General features: G+C 41.7%; 1 protein-coding gene across 3 annotated transcripts in view; it reads right to left on the bottom strand.

The window, feature by feature from the left end:
• Window positions 1-17,740, bottom strand: part of LOC102065228 (BMP/retinoic acid-inducible neural-specific protein 3) — a 195,412-nt gene extending 177,672 nt beyond the window's left edge. Inside the window, exon 1 of one of the 3 annotated variants that reach the window (XM_005490194.4) lies at window positions 17,601-17,740. Coding sequence is in view for 1 of the 3 variants with exons in the window: in XM_074546303.1 (XP_074402404.1) it covers window positions 17,601-17,668 (68 nt within the window). In the remaining 2 variants the exon portion in view is untranslated. Of the gene's footprint in view, window positions 1-14,473; window positions 15,027-17,600 lie in introns of those variants that run through there. The other 2 variants (XM_074546303.1, XM_005490195.4) reach the window with 2 other exon arrangements.
• Window positions 17,741-17,807: the final 67 nt, after the last annotated feature.

The following is a 17,807-nucleotide window of genomic DNA, read 5'->3' on the forward strand; positions in this document are numbered from 1 at the left end:
TCTCTTGGGAAAATTGCATGGTGGTTTGTCTTCACTGCAAAATGTGGTTAACAGAGACAGTTCCTTTGTCCAAAGCAGCATCACTGGACAGAGTGACTGCCCTGACCAAGAGTTCTGGAGCTGCCCACAGTGCTGAGCTCAAGTGACTTACTCCAACTCCAGAAGCTGAAATTTTAGGTATCCCTAACAGCAGCATTTTACTTTCAGTCCAAATTGCTCCAACTCAGTGGATCAGCCTAGAAACACTTTTCTTAGCACCTAAAAATGGTACCTAAACAATTTTTTTGTGTGTCCTGTCACAGATCAAGTATTGATTGCATCATGTAGGAGCTCAGTGAAGACAAGCCACAGCTTCCCTCTGTACCTCAGACCCATACCTGTGGAATGGACTAATATTTCTAATATCCTGCAGAGATTTAATTAAAGCATCTATGCATGATCATGAGGCCGTCAGATATGACAAAGGTCATGTTGATTCCTAAATTTATAGAAGCAATCACTTCCAGTTTTCAGTCTAAGTTGAAACAGCACAGAATGAATTAAAATACATGAATGTGAGAGCTTTAATTTTTCTAGCTGATGAGTTTACAGGGAATGAAATGCTGGATTCACATTCACTCAAATCAGCACTCATCATGACATTTTCACCTTTGCTAGGGTTTTTGGAACTTGGTGGGAAATTTTTCCTTCCTATCAGTAAATTGGTCTGTAAGTGAACCCTAAAAGATGGATATTTCCAACAGAACAGTCCTGCAACTGAACACCCCCATCCATTATAATGAAAATTGTGTCACTGAATAAATATGCTCTGTGCATATATGTGAGATATTCATATTCTCAAGAGCCTGCAGGAAGCTGACTGCCTCAAGGAGAGCACAGAGGTTCTTGTGAACCAACAGGAATTTACAGCCTAAGAATATAATAATCTGTCTATACAACCAGATAAATACTCAGGCTTTATGTGGTGTAATTGTTTGTAACATGATTTGGACATGATTCTGCAAACAATAAATGTATAAAGAAAGACCCTGCTCATATTTCACGCTGAGCATGTACCAAGACACTGAATTATAACCATAAACAGTTACAGCCATGCTGTTGTTTCTGGCCATAAAACACAGATTGCATTAATTTTATAAATCCTTTTGAAATTAAATTCCAGGAGTCTACAACAGAGACCTCTCAAACTTTTATTTATGCTCCCAAGCCATCACTTCCATGTAAAAAGAGTCTGCATATTGAAGTTTGAGTATTGTATTCCTAGGCTGGTGGTGTTTTGGGTTTTTTTCCCCTTCAAATTCATGTACTTGAGATTACTCCACTGCATAACCTTGCTCCCACTGTATGAGACAGTCTGCACAGATTTGAAGCAAAACTGAAATGCAATAGATTGCTCTACTGGCCCATAAAAGCCATAAGGATCATTTGGTTGGCATTTCCTGTTAAAAATATATCAGTATAAATGACGAAAACATTCCTGTCACTTTCAGACAAGCCAGACCAGCCTTTACATCATGACACAGTGAAAATCCACAAATGCTTTTGTCTCTTCTTATCATTAATCAGGGAAAAATATATTGCACAGCATATTCATTCCCTTCCATCATCATTAGCACAGACAGGGAAGATGCTGGTCATAATTTTTGACATTATATGAAGCTACAGAAAGTATGTCATGAACATTTCAATTTTCATACCTAGTGCTGTATTAAAATTTCTAACTTTTCCATTGAAAAATTCCCATACTTGATTAAATGAGAAGAGATAGGAATTTACTTTTTCAGTTACTTATTAACACTAAAGTTTTTCAGGCTGTTAAACTGTAATGATGACTAATTGAGTCCCTTTTGAATTCAAAATGATAATATTAGGATTGGAAAATTAATTACTGTGTATATGTAGCATCTTCCTAACACTAGACTAAACCAGCACTTGGAAAGGAATAGTGGAAGAGCCAGGAGTTTATTTTTGGCTTAATGCTGCACCTCATGGTGTGTCATAAATTAACCACTGGCAAAACACCTGCAGAGGACCTGTTCAGGCGCTGAAGAAAATAATCTTGGTTGAAAGATCTCCTTGTTTTAAATATCTATGGAGGTATATTCCAAAGGAGCATAAATATACAGGAGAGAAATAAGGAGAGAAAAATCATGTGTGCATCTGTAACTGGTATTTATCCACTTGTGTCTGTTGTCCAGCCATTGTAAAATCATTCTGCATTGCACTAATCCTCATAACACCCCTGAGAAGGAGACTTTAATAAGCAAGGACCAGAAGCCTGAAAAGATGACTGCTAAGGGAGGGGTTAAGTTGTTAGAGGGATCTAAATGTGCGTTTCCTATTATAAGATAATTTAGCAAATTCCAGCCAAAGGATTTTTGCAAAGCTTGCAGTATGAGAAATATCTAAAAATTTTGAATATTCAAATTCTCTAATTAATGCAAATGCCCTGAAAACATTTTCTAAAGTCTGTTACAGGCATATGGAACACACAAAGTTTGCAGTTACAAAGCCACAAAAGAACTCCAGGGAAGAACAATCTGTATTAAATTTGTGGTAGATAAAGGGTGGGGCATGGCAAATAAAAACACCTGTTAAGTAACAGCTGGGAGATTTTCAAGTAGAGAAGACATTATACAGAAAGCAAATAATGCAATATTTATTCTCTGATAAAAACTGTCATGTCAACAATGGTCTCTTTGAAGTGCTGGCTTAAAGGACAATTCTCAGGTATAGATGGTCTGCACATTTATTTTCTGTTATCCCCATGGTTTCACCCAGCTGCCACTTGTAAATGCTGCTAAGCTTTTGGTCCTTTTTCTAAATTCTGAGGTTACGGTGAGTTCAAGAAGCAACACAGGCTAAATTCTTCTTTGTTAGAAATCTATTGTCTCTTCCCTGGCATTAGTGCAGCAGGAATTTGACTCAGCATCTTTGGGGAATACCATAGCTAAGTCCTAATTCTCTTGAACATGTAAAAGTTCTGGAGACTGGCAAAATCCATGTATTTACATCATGTGGATGTAGAGCCGGCAAGTGCAATGCAAACATTTTGGCCACTGGGACAAATTTCATCAAGCTTCAGCTGTGAACAAGACAACAGGACATCTGTGGTCATTTTGTCGTCATCATCTTGTAGGGCAAACCCCACCAAACTCAGTCTTTTTTAGGTAATTTAAAAAAAATATTAAAGTTGTATATAATTACATATGGTATTTTATGAACTCACTAAGACACTGAGTTAAAATAGTGCAGATTGAAGTGTGTGCTTGATTTGTGAGTTGAGCTTTCTTGCTTACAGAACATTAATTAATGAACCATGTATACTAGGATACACAGAACAATATAGAGCCAGCCCAGATGTGTGCACAGCAATGCTCAAGAAAAGAAAAAAATCAGTAAGTTTAAATTCTTTCTAAAATGGAAATTGTGGAAAAATTTCTGAGGGGGGGAATAAAAGTAATCTATTGTTACCTCAGTGCATGTAACTTATTTCCCAAGAGGTGAGAGTCAAGTTTAGTACAGATTTGTTAATTTACAGGAGAGATATAGCTACTAAATTGGTCATTTTTGGTTCACTAGTGGAGTAGCCTTTTATGCAAGACTCAATGAAGTTGATGTCATGCATCACCAGAAACTTTTTTGGGCCACATCTATCTGCAGTTCTCAAGGATCAAAATAAAACAACTGTACAAATGTATAGACATCTTTTATAAGATCAGGTTTGGGGTTTTTTCAATATTTCTCTCTACCCTGGAATCTGAGAGATTTATCTGAGACCTTGGTCTGAGATCCCCTTTTGTCAGTGGAAATGCAGAAGACCAGGGTTTCTCTGAAGTCATTTGGTTTTTATGTTCACTTGGACTCCAAGAAAATGCTGATTTATCCAGCTCTCCATGGAAAATGGAGAATCCTCTGTGCCAAAGTGGAATTCTCCTGTCTGTAACTTCCCATAATGATGAAATAAAAATTTAAGACTGTTTTTCTCGGATATGTCCTTTCAAAGGAAAGTAAAAAATAACTCCCTATAACATTTAGAAAAATTTTAGAAAATTAACACATCTAAGATGGTGCTTTTTTATGCAAAACACAAGGTTTGGCTTTCCTTGAACTAATCAAAATATTAAATACTACTTGTATATCCTTTAAAAATAAACATACAAGGAAAAAATATGATAACAGATGGTGGGGAATACATCCAATTCTGTTTGTAGGCAGTTGTATTTCAGAAAGGTCATAATTTTACCATTTATGAGGGTTTTGGTACTCCATCCCTCCATTACTTACAAGCCTTAGGGATTTCAAAGTTACTGCTTTTGATCAAATGCAGTACATGCTGTAGCAGAGCACCCTTCATATTTCTTTTAGATTGCGCATCATGGAAAACAGGAATGGAGCAAACCTTTTGTTTTCTAGGTATTACAAAAAATTCTCAGGAATGCTACAACTTTGAATCAATAGCAAGAAGCAACATTTTATTTACTGCAGGTAGATGGGAAACAGTGAAACTCAGAGAAGGCAAGATAAGTCCAGACCTTTTTTTTTCAAAGGTATTTTGACACTGAAAAATGGAAAGACATTTTACATAAAGAATAAAGCAATAGTCTGTGTCTCAGAGATTGCTCTTATCTGCTGTAAGTCCTTGGGTTTATCACTTCATGTGTCTCTGCTTTCCGTTCCCTGTCTGAAGTGTGATGATCACATTGCCCACCTTTGCAAAGCACCACAGGACCTCCTGTGTTATCATCAGGGATTCTTATTCTTCCTTCAAGGAGCCATTTTTCTCACGCTAACAATTTTTAGTGAATGAGACCTGAGGAGGAACCTGCCCATGGAATTCTCACACAGCCCAGCTGTGAAGCTGCTAGTGTGCTGTGGGAGAAAAGCGCAGAAAGGGCCAGAGAGGAGAGCACAAAGTATCTCAGGTGTGCTCTGCTCTAGGCTTAGCCACCACACAGGTTCTGTTCTCCAAAGGAAGGTACTCAAATCTCTTGGGGAAGATGAAACAGGAAAGCTTCATAGATATGATTGCTTGGCAAAAGATTTTGAAAATATAGAAACTATAAGCAAGATTTTTACAGTTATTTGGTGTGAGTGTATGTCTTTTTAGGGTATTTTTCAGCAGTTGCTTAAAATATGGAGAGCAGATACTACTGTCTTTTATTGCTTTTCACAATTCTTTTATCTCATGGGGTGGGATAGCTACTTGTGTTTTAGGACTACTGGTTTCTTGGCTGAATAGCACAGGCATAGCTAAAGAATTTAAACTTTCTTCTTTGCAAATTTGGCATCTGACTTTATGTTAGTTTGTTAGTTGAAAATTATCAAAACATTTCTGGGAATTTTCTAATTTTGGGATTAATGCTGGTGTGCCATCAGTATCAGCTAGAGAGGAGAGCAAAAAGCATCTCAGCTGTGCACTGCTCTGGGCTTAGCCACCACACAGGTTCTGTTCTCCAAAGGAAGGTACTCAAATCCACAGAAAAAAAGCATCTCCCAAGCTGAATTTCCTGAAGGACAGCAAAAGGACCTGTGAACAGAGGTGGGCTGCTCAGTCCTGTGGTTGCAGCCAGCTGTTGGACAGAGATGAGCTCTGCTTGAAGTCCCCCCAGATGTCTGGGGCAGGAGCAAGAGACCCAGAACAGAGAAAGAAACAGGGTTTTTGAGCCATTGGAATCACTGAATCACAGGGTCACAGAGCTTTGGGTTGGAAGGGGTCTCAAAGCTCAGTTCCTTCCAATGCCAAGTGGCCCAGGTTGCTCAGAAGGACCAGGGTAGGAGGATGGTGAGGCCTCCCTCCCATCAAATCTGACCTCATGAGCTGCAGGGGACAGTGTGTGACACTACAGAAAAATTAGAAGGCACCCATGTAGGCAAGTCATATTGTCAACATGGTTTTCCAGGGGTGGGGATTGAATCAGCTTGTTCTCTGGTGGTCATTCTGAGCTACAATCATCTGGAAAAAAGTCTGAAAGGAGAAATTAATTCTATGTCTGACAAGCTTAGAAGAGTTTTACATTCCAGGCTTAAGAATAAGTCTTCGTATCAGTTCTCGGTATCAGTTTTGATTAAAGGCACCCTAAATCAGCACCTTTTCTTTATTCAAACAGAGCTTCATGCCCTGCCAGATTTTAGCTTTCTTCTCCCCTCTCAAAGAGAAGGCCCCTGTAACTATGTCTTCAACAGCTAAAATAAAGAACAAATAAGATGTCTGATTTTTAATTTTTTTTTTAAACAAATGAAGTGGAGAAAACATCAAATGCCTCCATGGAAAGAGAGAATTTATGTGAGCCTAACCTCTGCAGCTGTGCTCAGGTCTGTCTGAAATGTTGCTGAGGGTTACAGCCCTTGCCCACAGAGCCTGCCTTGGTATTTGCCCTGTCCCTGCAGAATTTTACTCCTGCAAATGCCTGTGAGCCTTCAGCTGATGTCCCCATGTGTTTTTCGTCACTCCCCAGTGCAGCAAGTGCCGGCCTCCTCAGCCCATGAGTATCTGCTGGCTGCCAGGCGTGCAGAGGTAATTGCTTCAATGTCTGATATTTGTAAAAGACCTGATTTTTTCCTTTGCTGCCCAAATCATGATGTATAAATTCCCTCAGGCGCTGTTTAAATCTGTTAATCTAAGTTCATCCTCCTGTGCAAATGGATCCTTATGTGTTTTAGCTGATGATGTCAAGCAGCATCCCCAAAATGCCATTGCAGTCTTTCTGCCTTAATGAGTGAATCTGTTTCTACAAGGAGCTCGTTGAGGGGAAGATATTACCTGTCAAAGCTTTGAGAGCACATAAAAGCCTCAATATCCTTGACCAGGCTTATCAGGGTCCTCCACCCACCTCAGGCTCACCAGGGGCTCCAGGAGCTCCAGTCCCAACTTGTGTGGTGCTGATGGGACTGTGGAGGTGAATAATTGAAAGGGAGAAATCATTGAGCCACAGAATGGTTTGGGTTGGAAGGGCCTTTAAGATTCATGCAGTGCCACCCCTGTCATTGGCAGGGACACTTTGCACTAGCCCAGGGTGCTCCAAGCCCCATCCAACCTGGCCTTGGACACTTCCAGGAGCAGCCACAGCTTCTCTGGGCACCGCGTGCCACCCTCACAGGGAAGAATTTCTTCCAATCTAAATCCTAAATCTATTCTCTTTCAGTTTAAGGCCATTCTCCATTCTCCTTTCACTACGTGATCTTGTAAAATCCACTCAAGTCCTCATTGTGTTCCAGTTCCTCACCTTTAAATGGGGGCTAGCACCTAATTCTTGATAGACAACAGGTACCTGTCACACAAGGAGCTGAAATGAAGCTGATTTCTGGAAGCCCTGGGTTTCTGACCAACATCCAGGGTGCCAAGACACAGAAAACCTACTGCTTTGAGCTTCAAGTCTGCTCCACACTGGATGACTGCACTATTGCAATCATAAAAATCCATTGGGGTTGAAGTCTGTAGGGATGAAACCTTTATCTTTGCAAGTCCACATGGACTATCCTATGTGCAAAATCCCTCTGCATGAAAACTCTGCATGACATTTCAGTCTTAAGCCACTCTTCCATTGCACAAGTTATGCTAAACATTCTCCCAAATAGTCCAAAAATTTTCAGCTAAAGCATCTGATGGTAGGAAAAGTGTTAGAAGGGCATCAGAGCAAGCTCTCTTGGAGTAAGTTTGGAAGTGACTCTACAGAAAAACAACAGCTTTGGGAGACATTCTGGTCTAGCATTTCCTCAGCACAGACTGACATGTATTGCTGTGACATACAATTTTGCATACTGGACCTTTCAAGTTGGAAGAAAATCCCAACAGGAGACATATATTTAGAAGCCTTGATTCCATCTTGGATTTTTTTTTTTTAATGAATGCTTAATTTCTGATCATCCAGCATTCTCCACTCTGATAATCTCGTTGGGTGTGTTTTAATGGCAATTGAGCTGCTTCTCAGGTTTTGTGAAAACTACCCCCTGAAATTAAGTAATAAATGACCATTGTAAAGTCATGACATACTAATTCCAGCAGCATATCTCCTCTTCACTCATAACTCTCAGTCCCCAGACAAGTTTTCTGACCCAATTTGACAGCTAAGTGTCAGTAGGATACAAAGATACTAAGACACATGTAAATTAGGTGTATCCAGTAAACCATTCTGGAGTAACAAACAGCCCTTTCCTCTTTTAATCCATCCTGGTACTAGTTTTTAAACCCAAGTGTGGTATTCACATTCTCTGAAAAAATCCCTTCTCCAGGATTTTTCTCCAGGGAAGCTGAGAAGCCTCACAGAAAAGGAAAACAATTCTTATCTCATTTGCTTCTCCTGTGTTTTGCTGCTTTGGAATGTGTTTGGAGATTGTTTACCCACAGATGATTGTTTCATTGGATTCTGGTGTGAGTTGTTTTCAGTCTTTGGCCAATTGGCACCAAGCTGTGTCTAGACTCTTTCCAGAGTCACAAGTTTTTATTATTATCTTTTTAGCATTTTACTAAGTATCTTTTCTGTATTCTTTAGTATAGTATAATACAGTATTCTTTAATATAATATAGTATTATAAAGTAATAAATTAGCCTTCTGAGAACATGGAGGCAGGTGCATCATTCCTGCCTTCGTCAGGACATTCCCAGAAAATACAATACCCAGGGCTCTTACAGCTGCCACTACCTAGAGCAGGAGCAAGCAGCTATTTACACACTGTACACCCAAGCTTGGCTTCCAGAGGCTTTGAAGCCCGAGGAAAAATCCAAATATAACTGATTAGTAGTACAGAAGGGCTAAAATGGGATGGAGTGGGAGGAAACTTTGCTCGCCAACAGATTGTGGAGCTGAAGAAGATTCAGGTTACAGAGAGGAAGGAGAGTACTTGGAGCTGAGCTACCTCAAAGTACAACTTTGATTGTGCTGTATAAACCTTGCCAAGTGCCTTAACCTTCTTTCATGACAGTTTCTATCATGAAGCCTAAACAAGCAATGCTTATAGAATGCTTTCAAATTATTGAATGGCAAAAATGTTATAAAATAAAAAGGAAGTTGATTATTCCATGAACAGAGTGGCTGGCTATTTTTGTTGCTGCTTAAAATTTCTGTTCCTGGACATTTTGCAAGAAATGCTCAGAAAAAGGATGGAGAGGAAAGGATTTGTCAGTCTCAGGCAAAAATAGAAGTTTCTTTGAAGTTATTGGAGTGCTAATATTGTTTGTACAATAACAAAGGGAAAAAATAATGGTGTATAGCTGTTCTCTGGACTTAAGAAGACAGCCAAAATAGCAATGTACTGTACTGATTGCAATGGGGACATATTCACAAAATCCAACCTAATTCATGTACTTCCATCCCCTCAGATATTACCTGACCTAATCCACAAGTAATGTGGTTGGTGGTTCTTTTATTTCTAAGAATGGTTTTCTCAGTTTAGAGGCTCTGAGTCAGGTATGGGAGAGAGCCCTCTAATTTTAGCTAAGGCTAAAGGATTTATACTCTTCCTTATTTTATTCTCCATGTGAAAATTAGTAGTTACAACTTAGATGAGTAGTTAAGAATAACATCCATAAAGTTCTAATGGCATGAAATTTTTCTTTCAATGCACTTCTCTGGATGCCTTGCTAGAAGAATGGATTATTTTATATATTTTATTTCTTAACAACGATATCTAATAGAGTGGTAATGTTTTTATTTTGCCCTTTTATTATGTCTTTCAGACAAAAGTGCTCCAGATCTTACAGCATATTTTACAGCTGATTTCACAGATGGCATACATGGTGTTCAGCTGATATAAATGGATGGTTAAAATTCCTTTCAGGTTCCTCATCTTCAACCTATTCATTCTAATAGGAAAAAAAACAACAAACTTATACCATTTGTTGTGCCAGCTCCCAAGGCAGGACTCATAGAAGCTTCAAGAGACCATTTTTCTAGAGCTGATTCTACTGAAAACTGTTGCAGGATTTTTCCACAGTCCCTTTGCTGCAGCATTCCAAGCCTGTAGCTACTGCATGGGCAGTAGCCAGATCCTCTTAAATGTTCATGTTATAGCTATTAATTTTTTATAGCAAGAGTAGGGACTTTATGGCTGACTGAGCAAAGATTCAAGCTCCTGCAAACCAGTCTGGGGCTAATTGCAGCTCAGGATGGATAAAGCTTGATTGTACAAGTAATAATTATGTTATGTGTACTGGGCAGCCTGCTATCTCACATAAATCTAGTGCCAAAGCTAGATTTTTGACAAGACTAAAAGCTTAAATAAATAAATAAAGCTTAAATAAATCTAGCTTAAAGACTTGATTTTTGACAAGATTAGAAGAAATTGCAAAATTAGAGAGAGGGAAAAAAGTCCATCTGCTAAAAGATGTGTTTCTTATGAACATCATGATACAAGGAGTGAAAGTCTGAGTTTGCATCAGGAATTGCAATCTCTCTACTGTTTTAATTTAGATATGACCTGGTCTGAAACTGCCTAAGTATGAAATTGTCACTATTTCTTGTTGTAGCTCATAGAAAAACACATTCTTATTTAGTAGAAATTTGTGAAGCTCATGTTGAGGAGCTTTAAACTTTCAGTAGTACCTGCACAGTGCTGAATGAGAGACACAAGTCTATTTATGAGGAATTACAGATCACTGCAGTCTCTCTGAATATGAGGATCATCAGTTTTCTTTATTATAGCCTATTTTTTTCCAGAAGGACAAGGAAAATGTTCTAGACTTCGCCTGGCCATGACAAGCAAGCGTGAAGAAGTTAAGCTGGTTTATAAATAAGAGTAGTTTAATAAAAAAAGCCACTACCATGTCGTCAACTAATGTGAATCAATCTAATAAACTCAAGCTAACAGAGAGCTTAAAGGGTACTTAGGTAGTAACGAAAGCTTTTACTTTTTAAGACAATGAGTCAGATTCACATCCCACAGGAGCAGTGACTTAAAAAGAGAACATCACCAACTAATGGCTCTCTGTGAAATAAATCCACAGTCTCCAGGGACTGGCAGCAGGATGAGTCTTGACCTGCATAAACAGTGCTGCTTTACCTAAACAAGCATCTTCCTTAGAAACGTTGGTACAGACCTAAAGGAATCAGGGGATTCACCCAAGGAATGCTGAGCAGCTACATGTTCTGGAGAAAAAGAGGTGGGTATCATCTCTGCCCTAAACTACAACAGTTCTAACCTTTAGGGCAGCATATTAAGTACAAAACATATAGAATTATTCAATATTAAAATTTTTGTAACATATATGAGCTCTCTCTGTCCAACAAATTGTTAATGAATAGGGATCAATAATGTTTTAGGTGAAATAAAAATATACACTTGGGCCACCTCCATCCATTATACTGCTTTTCAGCATTTAGCAGTGTTTTTCACCAGTGATGGTAAGCCTCCTTAGAAACAGATTTCAAATAAAGGAAAAAAAGAAAATGCTAAGAAGTAACATTTATAATTGATTTTAACAATCCCATTTGACCCCAGTGTGGTCATCCATGTTCAGTTAACCAGGTGTTTTTGTTATTTCTAGTAGATTTATAAGTACTGAAAGAGCTGAAGTAGCCCTACAGTATTCTCAGGAGTCATGAACAATATGGGATTAAGGGTATAGAGCAGTGCTCTGACTCCCCAGATTTACATCCTTTACTTGCCAATGTATAATAAGTGCCTTACAAACCACTTTTCTCATTAATCAGTGCTGCTGGATGTGGCAATGAAGGTGTTACTGCAAATCAGCAGAATTTTTCCCCATTAATGTAACTGTTACAGTAAAGGTATGTGACACATGAGCCTTACGATCTCACCTCATTATAAGAGAAACCACTACAGTTAATGGTGTTAATTTAGCTAACAATATATATTGCTTGGTCAATCTTCTTCTGAAGGTGGAACAAAATCTGTGACCTTTGTGAGAGGCTCATTAGTTAAAGTTGAAAAGTTCTGATGTGGCAGAGTGTCCTTCTCCCCACTCCTCAGTGCATTATTTTGTGGCACACAGAACAGGTGAAGACTTCCAGTGGGGGATAGGAAAGAGACTGAGCTAAAAAATCATTCCCATGGTATGAGCAAGGGCAAAAACTGATTATACAGACCATGGGTGTGGAGGGATGTAGTGCATATCATGCATATTTATATCTATGTATAAACCATATTTGTGTATGCACACAAACTGTGGTACATATAAATTAGTAACTTCAAAGCTGGAAGACCAAATTTATTCACACTACAATTTTCAGCAGGGTGATGACTCCAGTCACAAGGTGCTGATTACCTGCAGCTCAGTGGGGCTTCCTTAACTTCATACAGAAAAATGTTTATTTATCAATGATGAAAAAGTACTGAGGCCTAGGTCAATGTAAGATCAGGTCACAAATTCTTAATTTTTTAGTATTTTAATAATATTTGACTCAAGATATGTAAAGCCTCCCACTGCTCAGTACGCAGCATGAAAATTCATGATGCTCACTTTTTCCCCTTCTAAATTTGAAGTTTATTTGGGTTCCAAAATAGTGTTTTGGAAATTGATCTTGCTTTTATTGAAGTTAACAGGGATGTTCTGATCTCCTTGAATTGTCCAAGATCAGGCCCTCACTGAACACACATATACTGAGCAAAAGGAAAACAACGATATGAAGAGAATGTAGCTGCAAATTTACTTTTTAAAAATGTTCTCTTACACTGATATAGGATGAGATTAGGAAGAAGTTAGATTACTTTTCCATAAAATGACTGGCTGTAGTCTACTAACAGGATAGTGGCTTCAGTGCAACCTTTCTCAAAGAGCACTTGGGCTCTGTTTGTCAAAGTGTATTTCTGATGATTTTGCTCCCATATGAGGTTGCTAGTGTTTCAGGAGAGTAAAAAAATGTCTGCTTCTGGTTTTGAGGAGAGGTGAAGCTTTGGGAGGATTAAGAATGAGCTGCACTAGGTAAGCCTGAGAGCCAGAAAATAATGTTTCCAGAAACTATCACCTAATATCTTCCACCACTCTTTTTCTTCTAAGGAAAACTTAGGTAAGTACTTTAATCGTCCAATTTTCCATTTAGATTTTCAAAAACTGCTGAAGAAGCAAGCTTGCTGGTAGAAAGATCTTCCTTTTGTTTTCAGCGGGTGTTGCATCTCAAGCAAGAAATTACTTAGACTGATCCCAATCAGATATGATTTTGAATTAATACAAATGAAGTAAAAATATTTGAGTCCCATAAATCATTGTCTGGGACTGAGAGGAGTGACAAGTCACTGCAATCTATGCGACTAAAAAGTAAATTTTTAGACACGTTGGTGTAAACAATGAATTGATTTCTGTAATTCAATCTTCACAAAGGCATTCAGAGAGGAGTAGAAAAAATAGGAAAGGATAAGACAGGAGGATTGCATCACTTGAATATTCTCAAGTTGTTTTGTTGGCTTGTTGTACAAATGCTGCCTCCTGCACTGAGCTCTGTAAAAACATTCAGCTGCTTGTTTTCATGTTTCTTAGTTCTCGTTTTCACTCACAGGGTTTCAGCATTTCATGAACAAGCACCCAAAACACAACTCCTGTGAACTCAGCATCTGTTGGGGAGGTTTGCTCTCACTGGAGGTGGATCAGCTTACAGAAAATATCACAGATCTTTTTTTTATTCCTCCCCTGCTTAAATTATACACGTCTTAGAGAGAGAAATGCTTGGAGGCAAGAATTTGTAGGTAGTTTCTGGATGGAACTCTGCTGATTAGCACTGCAACAGCATCTGAGACTGAGGGTCTGTTGCTATGCTTAGATACAGAGAGGAAGAGATCCAGTCAAATGTTTCTGTTCCCAAAGCTGGTCCTGTGGTAAAGCTGATAGAGCACCTATTTAAAATGAGTAACTCCTTGTAGGGAAGGGGTTGAGCAATGGCAGCAGTCTGTGAAGTCTGATATCTAAATGGATTGCTCCTCTGAAGTTATTTCTTATATCCTGTAAATGTTAGCAGGGCCACTCTAGCTTTATCTCTGTACACTTAATGTGTCAGAGTCACTCATCTCTGCACATACAGACTCTGTAAGGTTCTGACTTCACTCCTTTTTATAGCATTCTTTTGTGATGTTGTACTTAATAAACATGGGGGGTTTTTTTCTAAGAATGAAGTTATTTTTGGTTTTATCTGACAGACTTGTTTGTCAGATACATGAATCTGAATTACTCTACATTTTCTCAAAATCAGGTCTATCTCCCACTAGCCTTCATTTCATATGGATCCGTAACTGATTTTGCTGCTACAACAGAACAGCCTTCTCTTATCACATGCATTACATTTTTCTGCCAGTCATGAATTCACTTCACTTCACATGCATTCACTTGCTCAATCTCTACATGAAATCATTACAACTCGAAGCTGACGTAGCCTTTCCAAACGGCTCCCGAGCAGTAAATCATGCCACATTCCACTTTCTCCCCACTCTGCGCTACACAATTTATCACTAAATGAAAGCCACACAGAAAACGCACTTGAATCCGGCAGTGAATCATGAGACAGACTGTCGGTAACAAAGCCCTTACCTTTTTAAATGCATGATGCTCTCTAAGTCTCTGAGAAATTGCAGCCCAAGGAGCGGGTCCGCCTCGCGGTGTGCGCTGACAGTTTACACCCTATTTTCTTCACCTCCCTCCTTCCAGCATGCTACATCTAGTTCACGCTGCTGTCTCCAGGATTGGCTGGTGCATCTCAGAGGCGCACACAGGACTCCAGCCCGGAGCACCCCGCAGCCCCGCATTAACCCTTTGCGGTAAAGCCTCTGCTCCCTCTGCCGCACGGGCTGGCGGCACCTCTCCCTGGAGAAGGGGGTGTTTTCTCTTTTCCCCTCAAAACGAGCTGCCTTTAGCTGCTGAGGATGAGGAGGGGCGAGCCGGGGGTCCCGCAGCCGCGACAGGCGCTGCCACCCCCGGCTCCGGAGCCGGAGCATCCCCTCCTGCTGCCGGCGTGGTCTCCCCGACCTCCGCCGTGTCACCTTCCCAGCCCTTCCTTCCCCCGGGACCTGCCCCAGGACAAGCGGAGAAGCGGGGCAGATGAAGCCCGGGAGGATGAGGAGGCAGGCTGGACCCTTAAAGGTGTTCCCTGTGCCAGGGCCACCTCCCTGGGTGTCCGTCTGCCACCGCCAGTGTGGGAAATGGGGACATGAACTCCCGGCCAAAAGGGAGTCCCAGATCCACGCAGCTTCAGGGGAGATGGAGTAATCATTGGCAGTGAAGCCAGACACGGGCAAGCAGGGAGTCTGGGCATCTAAATACAGGGAAGAGAGATGTTTGGGAGCGTTCTGTCAGGAATGGGCCGCGGGGCTCGGGAGGTATTTCAACACCGCCAAGGTACTGTACAAAAAGCAACTATGGCAAAGCAAAATCCTCCCGGCTGCTGCCCATTATTCCTGGGGTATTTTTCTGAGTCATCCAGCCCCGTGTGAGAAGGAGATATCCCTGGGCTGGGGGTGCTGAATGCTGGAAATCAAGGGGAGTGGGAATATTCCCTGTTTACCACGCCTGACTCTCGCTTGTTGCAATCGTCCATTAAGCCTATGTTAATTGCATTGATTTATTTGATGCTGTATGCAAAGGGATTGATGTGCATCCCCTCGCCTTCCACTGAGTACAGAAATGCCACCCGGTCCAACCTGTGTCATTTTTGCTGCCCAGACACCGTTTTACACCGTCACAGTGCCTACGAGCCAAACAACTCCACTGCCCTCATCCTGTGCCTTACCGTCTCCCATCCCCGTCAGCAGAGGGAAAATCGAGCGCTCTTAAACCCGGGAAATATTCCACTGATGGGCACATAAATCTCTTCTGCAGAGCGGTAACATTTAAGCAGCACGGCACGGCGATGCTCACTGGCTGAGCTATTCCCACTATAACAGAAATCCCTCAGGACTTGCTGGTTTGTTTTGGGGTTTTCTTTCTTTATTAAAGGTTTAGGGGGGTGGAGGGGGAAGATTAAAAATCAGGTAGAGGTTTTGAAATGCACTCCCTACCTAGGGAGGGAAGGGGGATATGACTGCACGGAAACTTTCCTGAGCAGCCTGATGCGGGAGCATCCCGGCAGCAGCGGCGCCAGAGGCGGGGAATTCAGGGGAAATGTTTGGGATTTGGTTCATCGCCTCAGTTATGGAAAGGTCCGGGGCAGGAAGAGGAGGTGGGGATAGAGGTGCAAGTCAGCAGGAATGGGAAAAACCTGCTGGAGTCTCCCGGAGAAGGATGCTGAGCTGGAAGGAGATAAGTAGGCATGGTGGGAGAAGAGAGGCGCTGGAGGAAGGGTGAATTTTGGATCCCATGCTTGAAGGGCTTTTTCACTACTCCTTTCCAGACAGCAGCCAGCAATCTGGCGGCCGAAGCGGGAGGCAGCAGGGCGGGGAGAGAAGGGTGGAGGGAAGAACAAGGGGGGAGCACACTCTGGCATTGAATTGGTCTTTCCCGTCTTCTGCATGCCACCAGGCAATAAATTCAGATCTTGTTATTTCTCCCTGGCATCTCTACCTGCCTGCAAGCCTCGAGCACCTTCCTGGTGATCTCTGCAGGTTCTGCTTTGGAGACATGACCGCTCACACACAGACACACACGCACACACTTATCCTGCACCCAAATGAAAGAGTTACACGGAGCCCAGACATAGCATGTTTCCTCCCTGCCTTCTGCTATTGACCGTGGGAGGATCTCTGCCGCTAATTAGACACACTGAAATCCTGGAAGTATCAACCACAAATAGCACTCTGAGGGCACTTGTCCTTTTTTTTTTTAATGTAATGTGTTTATTTCCCTTGTTTGTTCTCTCTTTTTCTCTCAAAGTAGCCCTTACTTGATTCAAGAGCTCTACCATCTATACTTCAGGTACATATAGGTGGGCGTACATTTCCCTGCGCTCCTCAGGAGCCAATTTTTGGCCAGCAAAAAATACAGGTATGCCAGAAAATAGTGATAAATGAAATAAGGTGCAGTGGGATTGAGAAGTGAGGAAAGGGCAAGGAGCGAGCGGCTGCAGAGGCTGGACAGAAGTCCTGGCAGCAGCAGGACAGAAGCCCCGGCCGCCGACCCCGCTGCTGCCCGGCCCCCCCTGCCTGGCCACTACCCCCTCCCAGCACATGCGACAGGGCTGGAGATCTGGAAATCCTTTCTTATGCCTCCTGAAGAATCCTTCCCTACCCCCAATCCCGTGAAAGTTCTTCAGGGGATGAGGGAGAGCAATGAACTTTTCCAGCTGATCTCCCCCCGCAGGTTCCCAGACATTCCCCAGGATGCTCCCGGCTGTCTCAGCCAGCAGCAATCCTGTCCTTTCCTTCCCTCGGCACACTGAGCCCTCCCAGCGCCCACGTCTGCAGGGGTTAACCGGGGAATGGAGCAGGTACCGTGCCTGATGGAAACATGAATAAAATGTGATGAATAAGCAGCGGAACGGTGACTCTGGAAGCGGTGCTGCGGTGCGCGCTGCAATCAGCGCCGAGCGCGGGGGCTGGGAATGAACGTGAGCAGAAAACTGGTGCTTCCTAATTCCTTCGAGTTTAGAAAGTGGAGCCCGCCCGTTGGGGAACAAGGGGAAGCAAAACTTTTCTTAATTTATTTTTTCTTTTTATTTCTCCCTGCTGTTTTTGGGGTTCCTCCTGTTGGAAGCAAGCCACCTGAACGCGAAATCAAACCTACTCACCGGGTGAAATTGCAGAAGGCGAAGCGGCTGTGAATAAAACGCATCCCGGCTCCAAGCATATAGTCCATGGTCTGCGGCTTCAGGCTAGAGGAGGGCTGAGCAGGCTGGGGGGACTTTGGGAACCAGCAGCGGTTCTGCGTGTGTGACAACCCATTTACACCGTGCGTGCCTGTCTGTGTGTGTGTGTAGGGCAGAGAGAGGCTCCAA

The sequence above is a fragment of the Zonotrichia albicollis genome, chromosome 8, assembly GCF_047830755.1.
Source record: "Zonotrichia albicollis isolate bZonAlb1 chromosome 8, bZonAlb1.hap1, whole genome shotgun sequence".
Classification (NCBI taxonomy): Eukaryota; Metazoa; Chordata; class Aves; order Passeriformes; family Passerellidae; genus Zonotrichia; species Zonotrichia albicollis.